Source organism: Ambystoma mexicanum, chromosome 1p (assembly GCF_040938575.1).
Source record: "Ambystoma mexicanum isolate Mex_15411 chromosome 1p, UKY_AmexF1_1, whole genome shotgun sequence".
In the NCBI taxonomy this organism is placed as follows: Eukaryota; Metazoa; Chordata; class Amphibia; order Caudata; family Ambystomatidae; genus Ambystoma; species Ambystoma mexicanum.
Window position 1 is genome coordinate 1,154,678,473 of NC_090921.1, and position 14,266 is coordinate 1,154,692,738.

Here is a 14,266-nt window from a genome sequence, read left to right on the forward strand (position 1 = left end):
AAGGACCCAAGCAGGCAGCAGAGTTTGTGGCGTGTCGGACAAAGGAAGCTGACTCTGATTATCCATCTCACTGAAAGTGTTATTAAATAAAGAATAAATGCATCTTTTCCCCTATATTATGGGGGTTCTCTACCTAACCGAACAAACAAAGTCGCTCGTCAGTGAGAGTCCAAACAGAATCTGTCCGCTGTCCAAACTAACCTGTCCTCACTCTACCACTATTTTAATAACCAAAAACATGAGAATGGCTCCCTTCTTCTGAAGACTTGCTTTCCACAACATTTAGTTCAGTAAGCTACTCTAAAGTAGTGCCTGGTGACTGTTGTTATCAATTCATGCTGTTCAGTTGCAGGATTATTCAACTTCTGATTCTTTTTTCTTTGGTGACCATTCTCTGTTTCTTTCTTGTTCTTTTCTTGACTTATTTTACTTATCCTTCGCTTTTCCCAAAGCATAGTATCTTCAGGCTTTTCTTTTCTATTATATCTTCTTTAATTGGACCTTCTTTGCCTGGCTTAATTTCCAATATGAACATTTTAATCTTGAGGTTTGTTCCCTCTTATTTTGTACTGTGTCAAGGGTTTCTTCTTGACTGGGAAGAGTATGAGTATCCCAATAATGATTCTCATTCAATTCTTCAAATGTCAATGCTTTATCTTGACTGGGAGTAGGTTTGAGTGCACCAGTAATGATTTTCGATCCCCCTCCCGGGTCTTCTATTTAACCTGCTACTTGCAGTGTTCAGGAATAACGTCAGCAGGTTTATTTGGGTGACTCCTTCTCTCCGGTTTGTCAGGTTGCCCTCCCATGATGCTTCTGCTGCTTTTTCTTGATGTTGCTGCACAAACGGGTTCTTCCGTCTGCCATAGGTTCCACGTTCGCCTTAGCAGAGTGGTATCGGCATTGTTCAATGGACCTCTGGTCCACCACGGCTCTGTTGCAGTTATGCCATCTCTATTTCCATCTCTCGATTTCCCACCATCTATGCCCAACCATGGCTTCTATCCTATCTGGTTTCCTGCCACTGCTCATCTACTTCTGCAGTTTGCTTTCTCTCGGCCAAAGGACGCTGTGCGTCCAGGCTCTTTTCCGTGTAAGCTAGCAAGCCAATTCATAACTCACAGGCTTCCTCTCTCATTCTCCAGTCTCCTCCCCTTTCCTTTATTACGTAGCCATGTGACTTCCCCGGTACAGTCTGATATTCCCTTTCCTATGTTTGTTTTGCTTTCTCTCCTCCACGGGTCCTCCTCCTCGCCCCAGTAAACAGGGATGATCCCTATGGCAATAATACATACTTATATTTTCTTCTTACATTTCTTTACTGGATGTTTTGAAAGAGGTACTGAAGGTTTCTTAGGGAGTTCCTCACGGGAAAGAGTCTCTCTCAATGAGGTCTCACTTGCCTTGACTTCTAGGGAGTGTGTTGGAGAGCGGGCTCGCCTCACAGGGTGGTTGGGGGCGGGCTCCCTCTTGGGGAGAAGGGACACATTCCTGGGATTCGTCACACTTTGTAGGTAATAATAGGATCCTCAGTCCTCTGAGCACATCTGTGTACGTTTTATCACAGCCTGTTTTCTACCCCTCTACAATACCCCCCCCCCCCACCCCCACCCCCACTTCTCTGCGGTCCTCTCCTCCCAACACCCACTGCCTGCCTTAGCTGGTAGGGGGAGCATGTCCTCCAAGTCATAACGTGATTATGATTGACACAATGCCGACTCATCTGTTTTTACTTAGTGGGTACCTGCGATAGCATTTGCGAAGCTCACATAGTGAAGTATGTTGAAAATAATACTTTACTCTCATATAAACCATCTCCAGTGCAAGGAGTCCAGTGGATTTCACTAAGTCTTGAGTGTGCGCTGCGGGTGGCAAATGCATTTGGAGTGATTTTAGTAGTGAGTTTGCGTACATAATTATCAGTGTTTTGGTTGGTAATGATTGTGATTGTGTGTGGGTTGTTCTGGTTGGAAGCCTGTTGGTGTTCGGCCAACATCACTTTAATAAGTATGTGTGTGTGTGTTTTTGTTTGTTTTTTATGTTACAAAAATGGTTATGTTACAAACATGGTTGTTTCCTAATAACACAGTTATTAGTACAATTAATAATATATAAAAATGTAAGTTCTACTCTTGTTTCCAGAATGGTGCCTTTGAAATGCTAAATGACACATCTGCCTTGTGTGCAATGAATTATTATAATGAATGTCTAACACTATTAAAGTGCTAATTGTAACATATTGATAGACTAGCAAGAACACGCTAGTTCTGGTTTATTGCATGTCGTTTTTGTACAGTATATAAGTGAAATTGCAAAACTTGTGATGTGGTTATGGGTATTCTTATGGGTCAGAATGCTTTTTCATGAACTCTGTTCTTTTCTTTCAGGACCTACAACCTGAAACATCGGCAGGGGTCACCTGATAAACAAAGGGTGATTCTTGGAGTGGTTTCTGAGTAATCTTAGCCTCACACACATCAGTTCTGCATCTGCCAAGAAAATGACCCTCTTTCATTTTGGAAACTGCTTTGCCTTGGCTTATTTCCCATATTTTATCACCTACAAATGCAGCGGCCTGTAAGTATGAGACCTAAATATTGTGCCATTTGGAAGGGCAGACGTACTGTGGAAGCTGAGAATGGATTATGGGAGGCCAACCTATTATGGTGACCAGGAAAGACACAGAAGTTTAAGCAAACCCAAATGGAGCAGAGCAGCAAGTCTTAAATTGGGTGGGGCTGCGAGAGTGGCCTAGAACTAAAATAGAAAATCATTCCAGTTAAACCTGCAAGTACAAAAACATACAATGATTTATAAAAACTTTTAAAATGTACACTAAGCGATGAAACCTCTGGGCAAACATTGTCACACATGAGAAAGCGAGTGCAAGACAAACCGACCCCCTAAGACCTAACACTTAGTTTCTGAAAGAGGCAGCTTTCCCCCCCAGGAAGGGTATTCCCTTTAAGGCAATTCTGGCCCTAAGAGGGTATGAAGAAGGCTAAAGAATATAGCTAAAGGACAGTCCAAAAAATCTTATGACATTGCCATCTTTGAGTGCAGTAGCCATTTGCGGTAATTGAAAATATGCATTACCCCAAAGTTTGAAACATGAAAGAAAAATATCCACTGCCACAAGCCCACCCTCGACACAATTGTAGAAGAATACAAAGTATCCTAACCACACTTCACTGTAGGGTGATGTAAACAGTTTTAATAATACAAGAAATCTGTAGAGAGACGTAGTCTCTCACTACTGATAGTCTTATGGACTATCAATCTCCCAATAAAAAAGCACAAAGCAAGGGAAGTAAAGCAGAAGGTTTTACCCGACTCCAAGAAGTTGGTTCTGGAGTCCAAATTAAGGGCATCCCATAGAAGTCTATGGGTGGAAAGCAGCAAAAAGAACATCTTTCCGAACATTTGGCATACCGGTGGAGACTCCACAACAGTGCGTCAAATTCCTCCCATAGCTTTTCCTGCTGTTTGTTATCTCAGATATCAGACGTGTGTGTTTTTAAAAAAAAAATTGTTTCTGTGACATTTTGAAAATGTATTCGGGTTGCAGGTGGGACTGCAACACTCAACTGGCTTGCATTTGGTCCCTCAACCCACAATTTGGCTTCCTGCATGTTTTCTATACAGTAGCATTGTCTTCAGTGCTCTTAAGGAGCTTTCATACTTTTGTCCACAGACATAGTAGATAAAACACTTTGTGGCACGAATGGTTGGCTATTTCTTTTTCTTGTTAAGAATGTGTTAGATATTTAAGATGAATCATGAACAATAAGACCTACCAAAATACATTTGTTAAAAGGATGATACAGTTAATGCAAAAATGACTTGTTTTTATGGTAGAAAAATACAAACCAGTCTAGAATGACTACGGTTCCAGAAAAAAAGATTCTCCAGCATGGCGTCTGGTATGGATTCACATGCTCATGAATATTCCCCGTCGTCAGGCTGGGAGTCCTCGGTAAAGAAAAAATCAGTTTCAGTTTAATTTCTGAACTGTCTTTCTCCTAACAACCAATCACTGGTCTCTGGGTCATAATGCCCCTAGCCAATGACTGCCCTCTACCTAAGCCCCTCCTCTGGCAGCCATCTTCAGATTTTTACTGCACGTTCAAGTGTTGGGAGTCCTCGTGCTTAGCTCTCGAGCTTTTACTGCGTTTTGCGCTTTTTCTAAGAGTCTCAATTTTTACGGCTCGAGCCTTGCGCTCCATCGATCAACCTTCCGATTAACTGGGAACCGTTTTTCGGATTTATCACGCCCCTGAAGGGCAAATTTCATCGAGTTACTTCATGGAGAATTCCAGAAGATTCTTCAAGGCCTACGCTGCGTGTCAGATCACACCTGCGCCCCTTTTCAAGATTTGCCCCGGCTGCTGCTTACGGAATGTCTTTCGGATGACAGACATTCCCTGTGCCTTTACTGCCTGCACTCGGACCCGACGCACGTGGAGGATACCTGAGCGTCTTGTCAGGATATGGTGCCCCACATGCTTAACGATCAGCGCAGGCAGCTCAAGGAGTGGCTGCAGGCCAAGGCCCCTGCTCTGGGTGAGTCCCAGCAGCTTTTGACCTTTGAGGGCGCCCCTTCCGTGGGTGTCCACCAAAAGGCTAAGCACCGCGAGTCCACTGTCACCGGGAGCGCCGTTGCAACAGGCTCCTCGGTGGCTAGGGCGAGTGCTGTGTCTCTGACGGCATTGATCATGAGCCAACGCTCAGGATCTTCGAAGAAGAGGAAGTCAGACCATCCGGGCAAACTCTTGGAGAAGACCCAGACAGGCCCTCTGGAGAAGGCCAAAGGGCAACGGGGCTCAGACCCTCTCCCTAAGGCCACTGGCACGACCAAGGCCGTGAAGGCCCAGGTACATCTGTCGAAGGCCTAGCCGTCCATCGAAGGAGTGGTGGCGTCCCTTGCAAAGGCCACTGTGGCAGATCGATCCGCAGGGCGCGTCCCCGAATGCAGAATCCCTACCTGCCAGGAGGGAGTCGTCTTTTCAGCACACCGAAAAGACGCTGAGGAGATGCCTATCATATTGTCTAAACTGTCTCCCTTGGTCCCAGATAAGGGGGGGGGCACAGTAGCCCTCCAGGGCACGGATATCCCCTCAAACGAGGAGCTTACCAACCTCCAGACCTCCAGGAGGAACGATGCATCGAGCAGGCCCTTCAGCGAGGATCCCGACGAGGGATGATGAAGGTGACGACGAGCAGACCGAGGAGCAGCAGGGCGCGGAGGTCCAGGAGGACCAACCTAGGCCGCAACTGCCTTCTCCGTCGCCACAACCTCCTCGACATCCACCTGGAGATATCTCGGTGGACATTCTCACTGCCTTGCATACTCTATGCTCGGAGATCCAGGCGAGGATGCCTCTTGCACCAACGGCCCCTCCCACCGTGCCGGTATCATCGGGGGAACCACCAGTCAAGAAGAGGAGAGTGCACGCTCCGCCTCCTCATCACCCCTCGCCGCCCTCAACCCACCCCCCCCCCCACCTGGGGATGAGACTGATCCTGACACGGCGACAACAGCAGATTGGGGAATCTCCCGTCTCCGCTTCACAGATCTTCATCACCTGACGAGATAGGCTCGTTCCACGCCATGATCTCCAGGGCCTTGGAGCTATTCCAGCTTGTCCCTGAAGAGAAGAACAAAGAGGGTTTCCTACACCAGCGCCACAAGGCGAAGAGGAAGACCGTACTTTCGATCCCGCTGTTGGATGACATTTGGGACGAGCGGTTGTCCCTCACGAAGAACCCTTCCTCAGCCCTGGCTAAGAGGGACCATTATGAGAAGTACAGGGTGCCCGGCTCTGTGCCTAAGTGCTTGCTGTCCCAACTGCCTCTGGACTCCGTGGTTTCAGCAGCAGCCAAGAAGTCGTCTTTGGCCACCTGCTCTTCGGCGGCCTCTTCTGCCCGGGACAGTGAGGGAAGAAGTTGGATGCCATGCAGCGAAGAGTTATCACGTCGGCAGCGACTACCATCAAGGCCGCCAACGCTCTTGCCATTGTGGCGTGTTACGACCGGGAGCTTTGGTTCAAGATCGCTCCCATCCTGGACTTCCTTACCGACGACAAGAGGGCGGAAGCTTTGGAGATTCTACAGGAAGGCGAGTTGGCATCGGACCACACCATTGCAGTGGCCACGGATATTGCCGACACAGGGTTCCGCCAGATGGGCAACAGCGTTTGCCTTCGGCAGGGCTGGCTGAGTGCCACAAATTTTCACCAGAATGTTCAGTCAAAGGTGTTGGACATACCCTTTGACAGGGACAACTTGTTTGGGAAGACCGTGGATGAGTCTCGTGGATGTTTCTCTTCAAGCCATCAAGGACACACACGGAGACACCTTGTGCCTTGGGCACGCTTAACGACGGCCGTCCTTTCGGACTTCCGGTGGGAAATCCCAAGGTTCTTCCAAAGGATTTGGTGGAGGAGCTTCTTCCTACTGTCATCCCTCCCGCTCTTCGGCCCAGGAGACGTACAGGGGCACTGCCAAATCTGGAGGAGGATGTCGCTGTCGCCAAGGACCCCAAGGCGGCCCTTCGACATCAAAACAGGATTGAACCAGCCGGGGTGTCGAGCCTCTACCCGTGCACCCCAGTGGGAGGCCGGCTGGTGAACTTCGTGAGTGTGTGGAAGACCAGCTCCACCAACTGTTGGGTGCTGGACGCTGTCGCCAACGGACACACCCTGGGATTTCAGCTAAGTGTCCCCGAATACCACCAGTGGCCCGGAAGGAATACCACGTCCCTCAGCTGCTGTTGGAGCTGCGGGCCATGCTAAGAAAGGCCGCGATAGAGCTCGTCCCAAGGAAGCTCTGGGGTTCCGGAGTGTATTCTCGTTACTTCCCTGTCAAAAAGAAGTCCCGCGGATGGAGGCCCATCGTAGATCTCCGTCGTCTGAACAAGTACATCAGGTCCCAAAAGTTGCAGATGGTGACTCTTCAACACGTTCTAGGACAGCTAGAAGAGGGGGATTTCCTATCGTCGCTGGACTTGGAGGATGCTTACTTTCACATGCGCATCCACAAGGGACAGCGCAAGTTTCTTAACTTCATGGTTCGAGGGCAACATTACCAGTTCAGGGCCCTTCCCTTCGGATTGAAGTCAGCGACAAGGGTTTTCGCCAAATGCCTGGTTCCGGTGGCGACACAGCTGCGTCTGTGAGGGATCCACATATCCCCTTATCTGGACGACTATTCATCCGGGCAAGTTCAAAGGACATCGCTGTCGACCACACAGCGAGGACCGTCCGGCTCCTGAAGGATCAGGGGTTCTCGGTGACCTATACAAAGTCCTGCTTGACTCCATGGCAGGATGTGCTGTTGGGTTCCGACTCAACAGTGTCGTGCCTGGCATCTCCATCGGAGGAGAGTATAGCGGCCATCTTGAGCAAGGGTGAGGTCCATCAAGTGTCTGCTCGCCATGATGTCATGCATATACCTCATTCAATTGTGCAGGCTGCGGATGTGCCCATTACAAGAGTTCCTCGACCCGTTGGATACAAGTATCGGGAAGCTTCGAGGACAAGATCACACTCGACACGCCTTTCCGTCGAGCAATACGGTGGTGGGGAGTTTGCGCACATCTGTCCGGAGGTGCGTATTTCCAGAACCCACCTTACCAGGAGACGGTTACGATGGACGCCTCCCTGGAAGGATGGGGAGCTCACACCGGAAGTCTTTATGCAAGAGGCCTGTGGCTGCCAGAGGAGAAGGTGTTCACATCGTGTTGTAGCTGCGGGCAGTGTTTTGGGCCCTCAAGTCTTCTTCCGTCCCTCAAGAGCAAGGTGGTGCACGTCTTCACGGACAACACCACCATGATGTTCTACATCGGGAAGCAGGGGGGCACCAGGTCCCCGGCGCTCTCCAAAGAAGCGGCAGGTACTGTGCCGTCGCCCAGGGGATGTTCCTCATCCAGTTTCACCTGGCAGGAGTGAAGAACACCGTCTCGGACTCCCTCAGCAGGGAGCTGCGTTCTTGTCACGAATGGGAGCTTCGTCAGGACCAAGTGGATCACCTGTTTTGCAGATGGGCAATCTCCAGCTCGAGCTATTTGCGACTGCAACGAACACCAGGAGGTTCGCCAGCAGGTTTCCCCAGGTGGGGAGCATGGGGGACGCATTCTCATTCCCCTGGGACGGCCTGTTCTGTATGCGTTCCCTCCGTTGCTTCTTCGCTTAGTCAATCAACACAGACGGTCCCAGTGCAGAATGATCCTCTTCGCACAGGCGTTGCCGAGACCGATATGGTACCCGGACCTTTTCGACATTTCGGCGGCCCCTCCAGTCAAGCTTCCGGTGGTCGCAGATCTTCACTCCAGGGAAGGAGGCGCAACTCTGCACCTCGAACCAGGATCGCTGAACCTGCAGACCTGGCTCCTGCAGCGTTGGAATTCGGGGGCTATGATCTTCCAGCGGACTGCAAGGAAGTGCTTGCCGAGGCTAGAGCATCATCTACTCTTAAATGCTGTGGACATAAATGGAAGAGGTTCGCTGTCTGGTGCCGTGCACAGAAGATCGATCCTCTGAGTCACAGCTCTGTAGGTACTGCCATATTTGCTGTCGTTGGCCAAGGCTGGACTGGCTCATGCCTCCATCAAGGTTCCTCTGGTGGCTATCTCCCGCTACACCAGATCTCCAGGACAGTTGTCGCTGTGGTCACACTGTCTGGTTAAGGAGTTTGTCAAAGGACTGTTCAGTTTGTTCCCGCTGGTGAAGGCTCGAGCCCTGGCGTGGGAGCTCAATGTGGTGTTGATTAGGCTCATGGGTCCTCCGTTCGAGCCTATGCATTCAGCGCCACTGAAGTTTCTGTCGTGGAAAACCACTGTCCTTGTGGCCATCACCTCTGCACAGCGAGTGGGTGAGATCCAGGCCCTCTTGTAAACCATCTTGACATTCCATGAGACAAGGATAGTGCTGCGGACGCACCCCTCTTTCATGCCCAAGGTGCTGTCAGACTTTCATTGCCCTTGGTGGTGCCTATATTTTTTCCGACGCCTTCGTCGCCAGCTGAGAGGACTTTGCACTCGCTAGATGTGGTTAGAGCGCTGAAGTTCTATGTGGACCGCACAAAGAGCTTTTCATTAACTTTGGCCCTGTGAACCATGGGAAGGCCCTCTCCAAAGCTTCCATTTCCAGGTGGCTCTCTGGCTGCATCCCCCATTGTCACCGGTTGGCAAACCGACCGTTGCCTGGTCATCCGAGTCCATTCGACCAGAGCGATTGCTGCAATTACGGTGTTCCTGTCTGGTGTGCCCCTGCTGGACATCTGGAGGGCTGCTACGTGGAGGTCGGCGCACACCTTCACGAGATTCTACTGCGTCGACATGGATTCCAGGGAGGGGTCCAGAGTCGGCCAAGCAGTGCTGCACAACCTGTTCGCTTGAAGGTGAGCCAGGTGAGGAGATAAGAGATGCTTATGTTGAGCCTTTGCCACCTCCCGTGGTTGTGCATGTGTGTACTGCTATGTATTCATGTGAATCCATGCCAGACCCCATGCTGGCGATGGAACAAGTTAACCTGTAACTGTTGTTCTCCAGCATGAATCTGGCATGGATTCACATGCAAACCCTCCCGCCTACCCTTCTGCGGCTCTTTTCTTGGTTCTACTGCCACTTTACGTGCTACCAAATCTGATGGCTTCCAGAGGAGGGGCTTAGGTAGAGGGCAGTCATTGGCTGGGGGCAGTATGACCCAGAGACCAGTGATTGGTTGTTAGGAGAAAGACAGTTCAGAATTTAAACTGAAGCCGATTTCTTTCTTTACTGAGGATTCCCAGCCTGACGACGGGGAATATTCATGAGCATATGAATCCATGCCAGACCCATGCTGGAGAACAACAGTTACAGGTAAGTAACTTGTTCCTTCTTTCCTCTTCCTTGATAAATGCAAATCAAACTAGAAATGTACATGAAGTAGTGTTCAGTAGTTCCATCCATTCCATACATCTACAAATCCTACTGCACTACTATACACTGTAGTTGGCCTCAAAATTTCGCTTTGCTCTGATTAGGATTGCAGATATTCACATCAGCAGGAGAGAGCTGGCCAAACTGTTTTCAGAGTCTTTTTTAAAAAATATGTGCCCATTCAACTAACCTTTTACATTTTACAGACAGCCATCCAGGGCTTGCAAAGTCTTTTCGGCCAATCGCATAGTCGGGTAGATTTTCTGAAGGGCAAGTACCATTTGCAGTGGATGTTTGAAACTTTTATTTAACATTTACATTAAGTTTCACTGTGCATGGCTGGCCTCCGGTGGCAGCAGTTTGCCAAAATGTAAAGTGTGTTTGTGATGAAATGCACCAAATTTTACAGAAAGTGCATTAAAATGTGTTGTCATCGGTTGACCTGGATCTTTTTTCTTTGGTCCATTAGGTAAACTAAGTTGCTTGACCTGCAGGTCGAGTGGAATTTTAAAGAAATGGCAAGGCCCAACTCCTCTCATTAATGTCCTACTTCAGCGGTACTCAAAACTGCTGTATTATTGCGCTTTTTATGTCTTGGGGACAAATAACTTCTGGTGACATTACAAATATTAGTACAACATTGCTAATCAAATGGGTTTGTTTGCCAAGACCTTTTTAATTGGCAAACTCTGCTAATCAACGTTTGAACTATTTATGCCTTGTACTTGTCTCTGCTGAGGGCTTCAGCTTAGTCCTTGCTTCCTGCCCGAGCCACTTCTTTTTTTTGGCTGCATGCTCCAGCCAGCCGCAACTCCTGTCTTCTTATTACGTCAACTGCAAAATCTGGGTCAGGGCAAGCACATGCTTGGTTATATACAGAATAGTAGATCTGCTTATTTACGTATTTCTGAACTCCAAAATTGGATTAAATATGCTATTTTCTGAAAGAGTTTCTATTCACTTACGAGTACAATTTGAGTGCTGAGTACACAATAGTGTATTGGAAATCAAATGCTCATAGCAGGCAGGATGGAACTGAAATGATTTCTAAATCAAAGCAAAATATTTATCAGGAAGATTACTATATTAGCTTCTGCAAATGGTGTAGGCAGCTCTTGTGTGCCATTTCAACTTGAATTGCGATGAAAGTAAGATCTAATACGTAATGCTTTGGGACTGGACCAGGCCTGTTGACATGCGTTCTTCTGCTTTTCAGTGATGCTACGTCTCGACATTCAAATAACCTTATAATTAAAGCTGTTGTGTCTTTTCCGTGAGTTCTGCTGTCTGCTGCCTGTCTGAATTGTGCACAAATCGTCCCTTAACTACAATTAACTTCATTTAGTATGAAATATTGAGTTTGTATGTTTGCATAATTACATTTGTTAGCACTTTAAGCAGTTGACATTGTATATGTCTAATTACACAATGCAACAGTTGCTCTGATTTGAGAACACCTTTTTTGTTGTGCCATCAGGCATTTTTATGTGCGACTCTTAAGAACAATGACGAAACATGGGATTGAAGGAGGTTTTCAGCCAGAACAACGTGACAAATTGACAGTTTTTCTGTACTTCACACTTATTCTCACTCATCCTAGACAACATGGGATCCATTGAATGGCAATTGAATTACCCCAAGTGCTCCCATTAGTAAGCAATGTTTTTGAGGATGGTTGGAATTGCATTCTTCCCACTAGTACACCTGCTTCACAATGCATGTCTTTTTTTGGGCATCTCAGTTTAACACAGGCTCTCCATAACAATCGGACCGAAATATACTGAAACTATACTAAAAGCGGTTGGGTGCATTAAATTGAAAAATTATAATGGCATTTTACCCTTATAGATTTGACCTTTCTCCACTACTCAACATGCAGAAACATGAAAAACAAATGTGCATGTTTCTCCCTATACAGACTTCCTGTAGTATTTGGGCGCTACCCCTTGCTTAATGAAAATATTGCACATTAACAGGCTCAGCGCACACTTTTATATTGACGCTAAGCACATTTCTCATCTGTAATGCTGAATTTCTAACTTTTGTTTCACTTGCGCAAAGTCCTGCTTCCCATGTCGTCCCAATCAAGCTTCTGGTTAACAGTGTTGAAGCTAGTGCTTTGTATCTTTTGGTACCAAATGTGGCCCAGGACGCATGCAATTGTTTTCGGTCGTCCTTGAAGGTAGAGATTTTTAATAGGGACGGAGCTCTGTGAGCCTCAATTCAATCAAGTGTTTTACAGTTGAGTAAAATATGTCCGCATAGGAGGATAGACTAATTCAGGTACAGCAGATTGGACGCTCCGATGCCTTCAGAGGAGGAATGTTAGAGGTTTAATGCAGTGTGCATTGTTCAAGCTTATGGTGCGGTCTCTTGAAGCTAATTTTAGCATGTTCATATTTTGTTTTTTTCACTTCAACTTTCAGGTCCGAATACAATGCCTTCTGGAAATGTGTGCAAGCTGGAGCCACCTACCTCTGTGTGCAGTTATGCAAGGTAAGTGGGCCTTATGATTTCAAAGGCACATTATTCACACGTTAGTCAAATGACACAGCAGGTAAATTAACATGATCACAGTGCTCTAAGTAAGTCACAGAGTGTAACCGAAATAAAATGATTCTTTGAAATTATCCAAAATTTTCAGCATTCCTTATGGTGCGCTGCAAATAGTTTCCGTATTGTACAATTTGCAGTTTAGTAAGAGCTTCAAAAGATTTGGTTAGTTATGGGATATTATAGGGAATGGCAGATTGAACAAAGATGCCATGCATTATTCAAACCAGATTCCTTGGTATGGGCACAAATATATATATTCTTTATTTTTTTATTATTTGTTTATGGTTCGCAAAGCAAACCTTTACAAAAATGAAGCAAAAACCACTTAACATTGCGTTGTAAGACAGTTCATACAACATTATATAAAGACAAGATAAAAGAATAAAATTGACATTGATGTTAAAATTCTGACATCCTTGCAGAAATATTTCCATGTTAAGTACAGTGATTTTACGCCCATTAGTTAGGCCCTGATGCAGACTTTCTCAAGCTAGAATGTATCCAATCCGAACAAATCTTTGGTGCCATTCCCCAAGTATTTTCATTTACAAGAGTTTGTCCCAAACATATATAATTGAGTTCAAGTTATAGTTTCTATTCCTTGCACAAAGACACATGTGAAGAATTACTCTAATCAGAGCCTACTCTAAAAACATTGCATATTTGGGACAAAAAGTAGACCACCGCGATTTTCAAAGACACAGATGAACCATGCAACATGTTCCACCACAAACCATCTGAATTTACCCAACCAAGATTGGGAACAAACTGTTTGAACACAGTAATACGTTCTGGGAGTAAAGCCTTACAGTGCAAGAGCAAATGTCTAAGTGTTTCTTTCACAGCTTCATCTCTACAGAAACGACATACTGATACTCTATTCGATGTCTCAGAAGACTTTTTTCTGTGATCTTCTTTCTAGCATTTCGCCCGTCGGGCAGACGTTTAAACAGAATCTCATGTAGACATTTTGCCACCATTTGTTAGGAAGTCTATACAAATAAGTTTCTATATCTCCCACCTTCTTTTGATGTGTGACCAAATGTGCAAAAAGTGTTGTGGATGTTACTTTATCCATTGTTGCACTCCAGTTCACATGCTGTAATAACTTTTTTACACGTACTGGGTTTTCTATGAGATTTTTACCAGTTAAACCCACATTTTCAAGTGTTTTGAGACACGAAACCTGCAGATTTATTAATGTCATTCTGACCATTTCCCCTCTTAAGTTCCTCACCCAATAACCTATAAAGATTGTCCCCGGAATCTACAACCAGCCTTCTGTATAAAGACATGTGGCGCCAAAGAACATAGTAACCCAGTGACAAAAGGCCCAGATCATACCTACGGCCTCAATTGGGACCAATTTCGGTAGACAAAACAGAATGTACTTCCATATTTTAGCCTCTGTCATCCTTAGTTCCATAGTAATACTTTCCGGAAATAACTCCATCCCATATATAAGTTTTGGGATGACTTTTAAATTCTAAAAACGTATCAATGGAGATATAGAGTACCGTCCATATTTTTGGATTACCTTCCTCATTTGTCTGGTTTGATGTAATAACTTTTGTAGCAGATGTTCTTGGTAGTGACTTTTCTTATATTTAACAAAAATCGGGTATTCCAAGTATTTTTTGCACCCTTTACCTCCAGTTTATCTTTGTTTATAGACCAAGCATACCCCTTACTCAATTTGCATCAGGCTAATTTCATAATTACTCTTTTACTTGTGTTTTATTCTTAAGTAATTTGATACAACATAAGAGGAAAAGGCATTTATCATATACT

General features: G+C 46.2%; 1 protein-coding gene across 1 annotated transcript in view; it reads left to right on the forward strand.

The window, feature by feature from the left end:
• TMEM147 (transmembrane protein 147) overlaps positions 1 to 14,266 on the forward strand; it is a 102,100-nt gene that overhangs the window by 34,824 nt on the left and 53,010 nt on the right. The window contains exons 2-3 of the mRNA XM_069604831.1: positions 2,388 to 2,577; positions 12,346 to 12,415. Of these exons, the coding sequence (XP_069460932.1) occupies positions 2,501 to 2,577; positions 12,346 to 12,415 (147 nt within the window). The 5' untranslated portion in view covers positions 2,388 to 2,500. The remainder of the gene's footprint in view (positions 1 to 2,387; positions 2,578 to 12,345; positions 12,416 to 14,266) is intronic.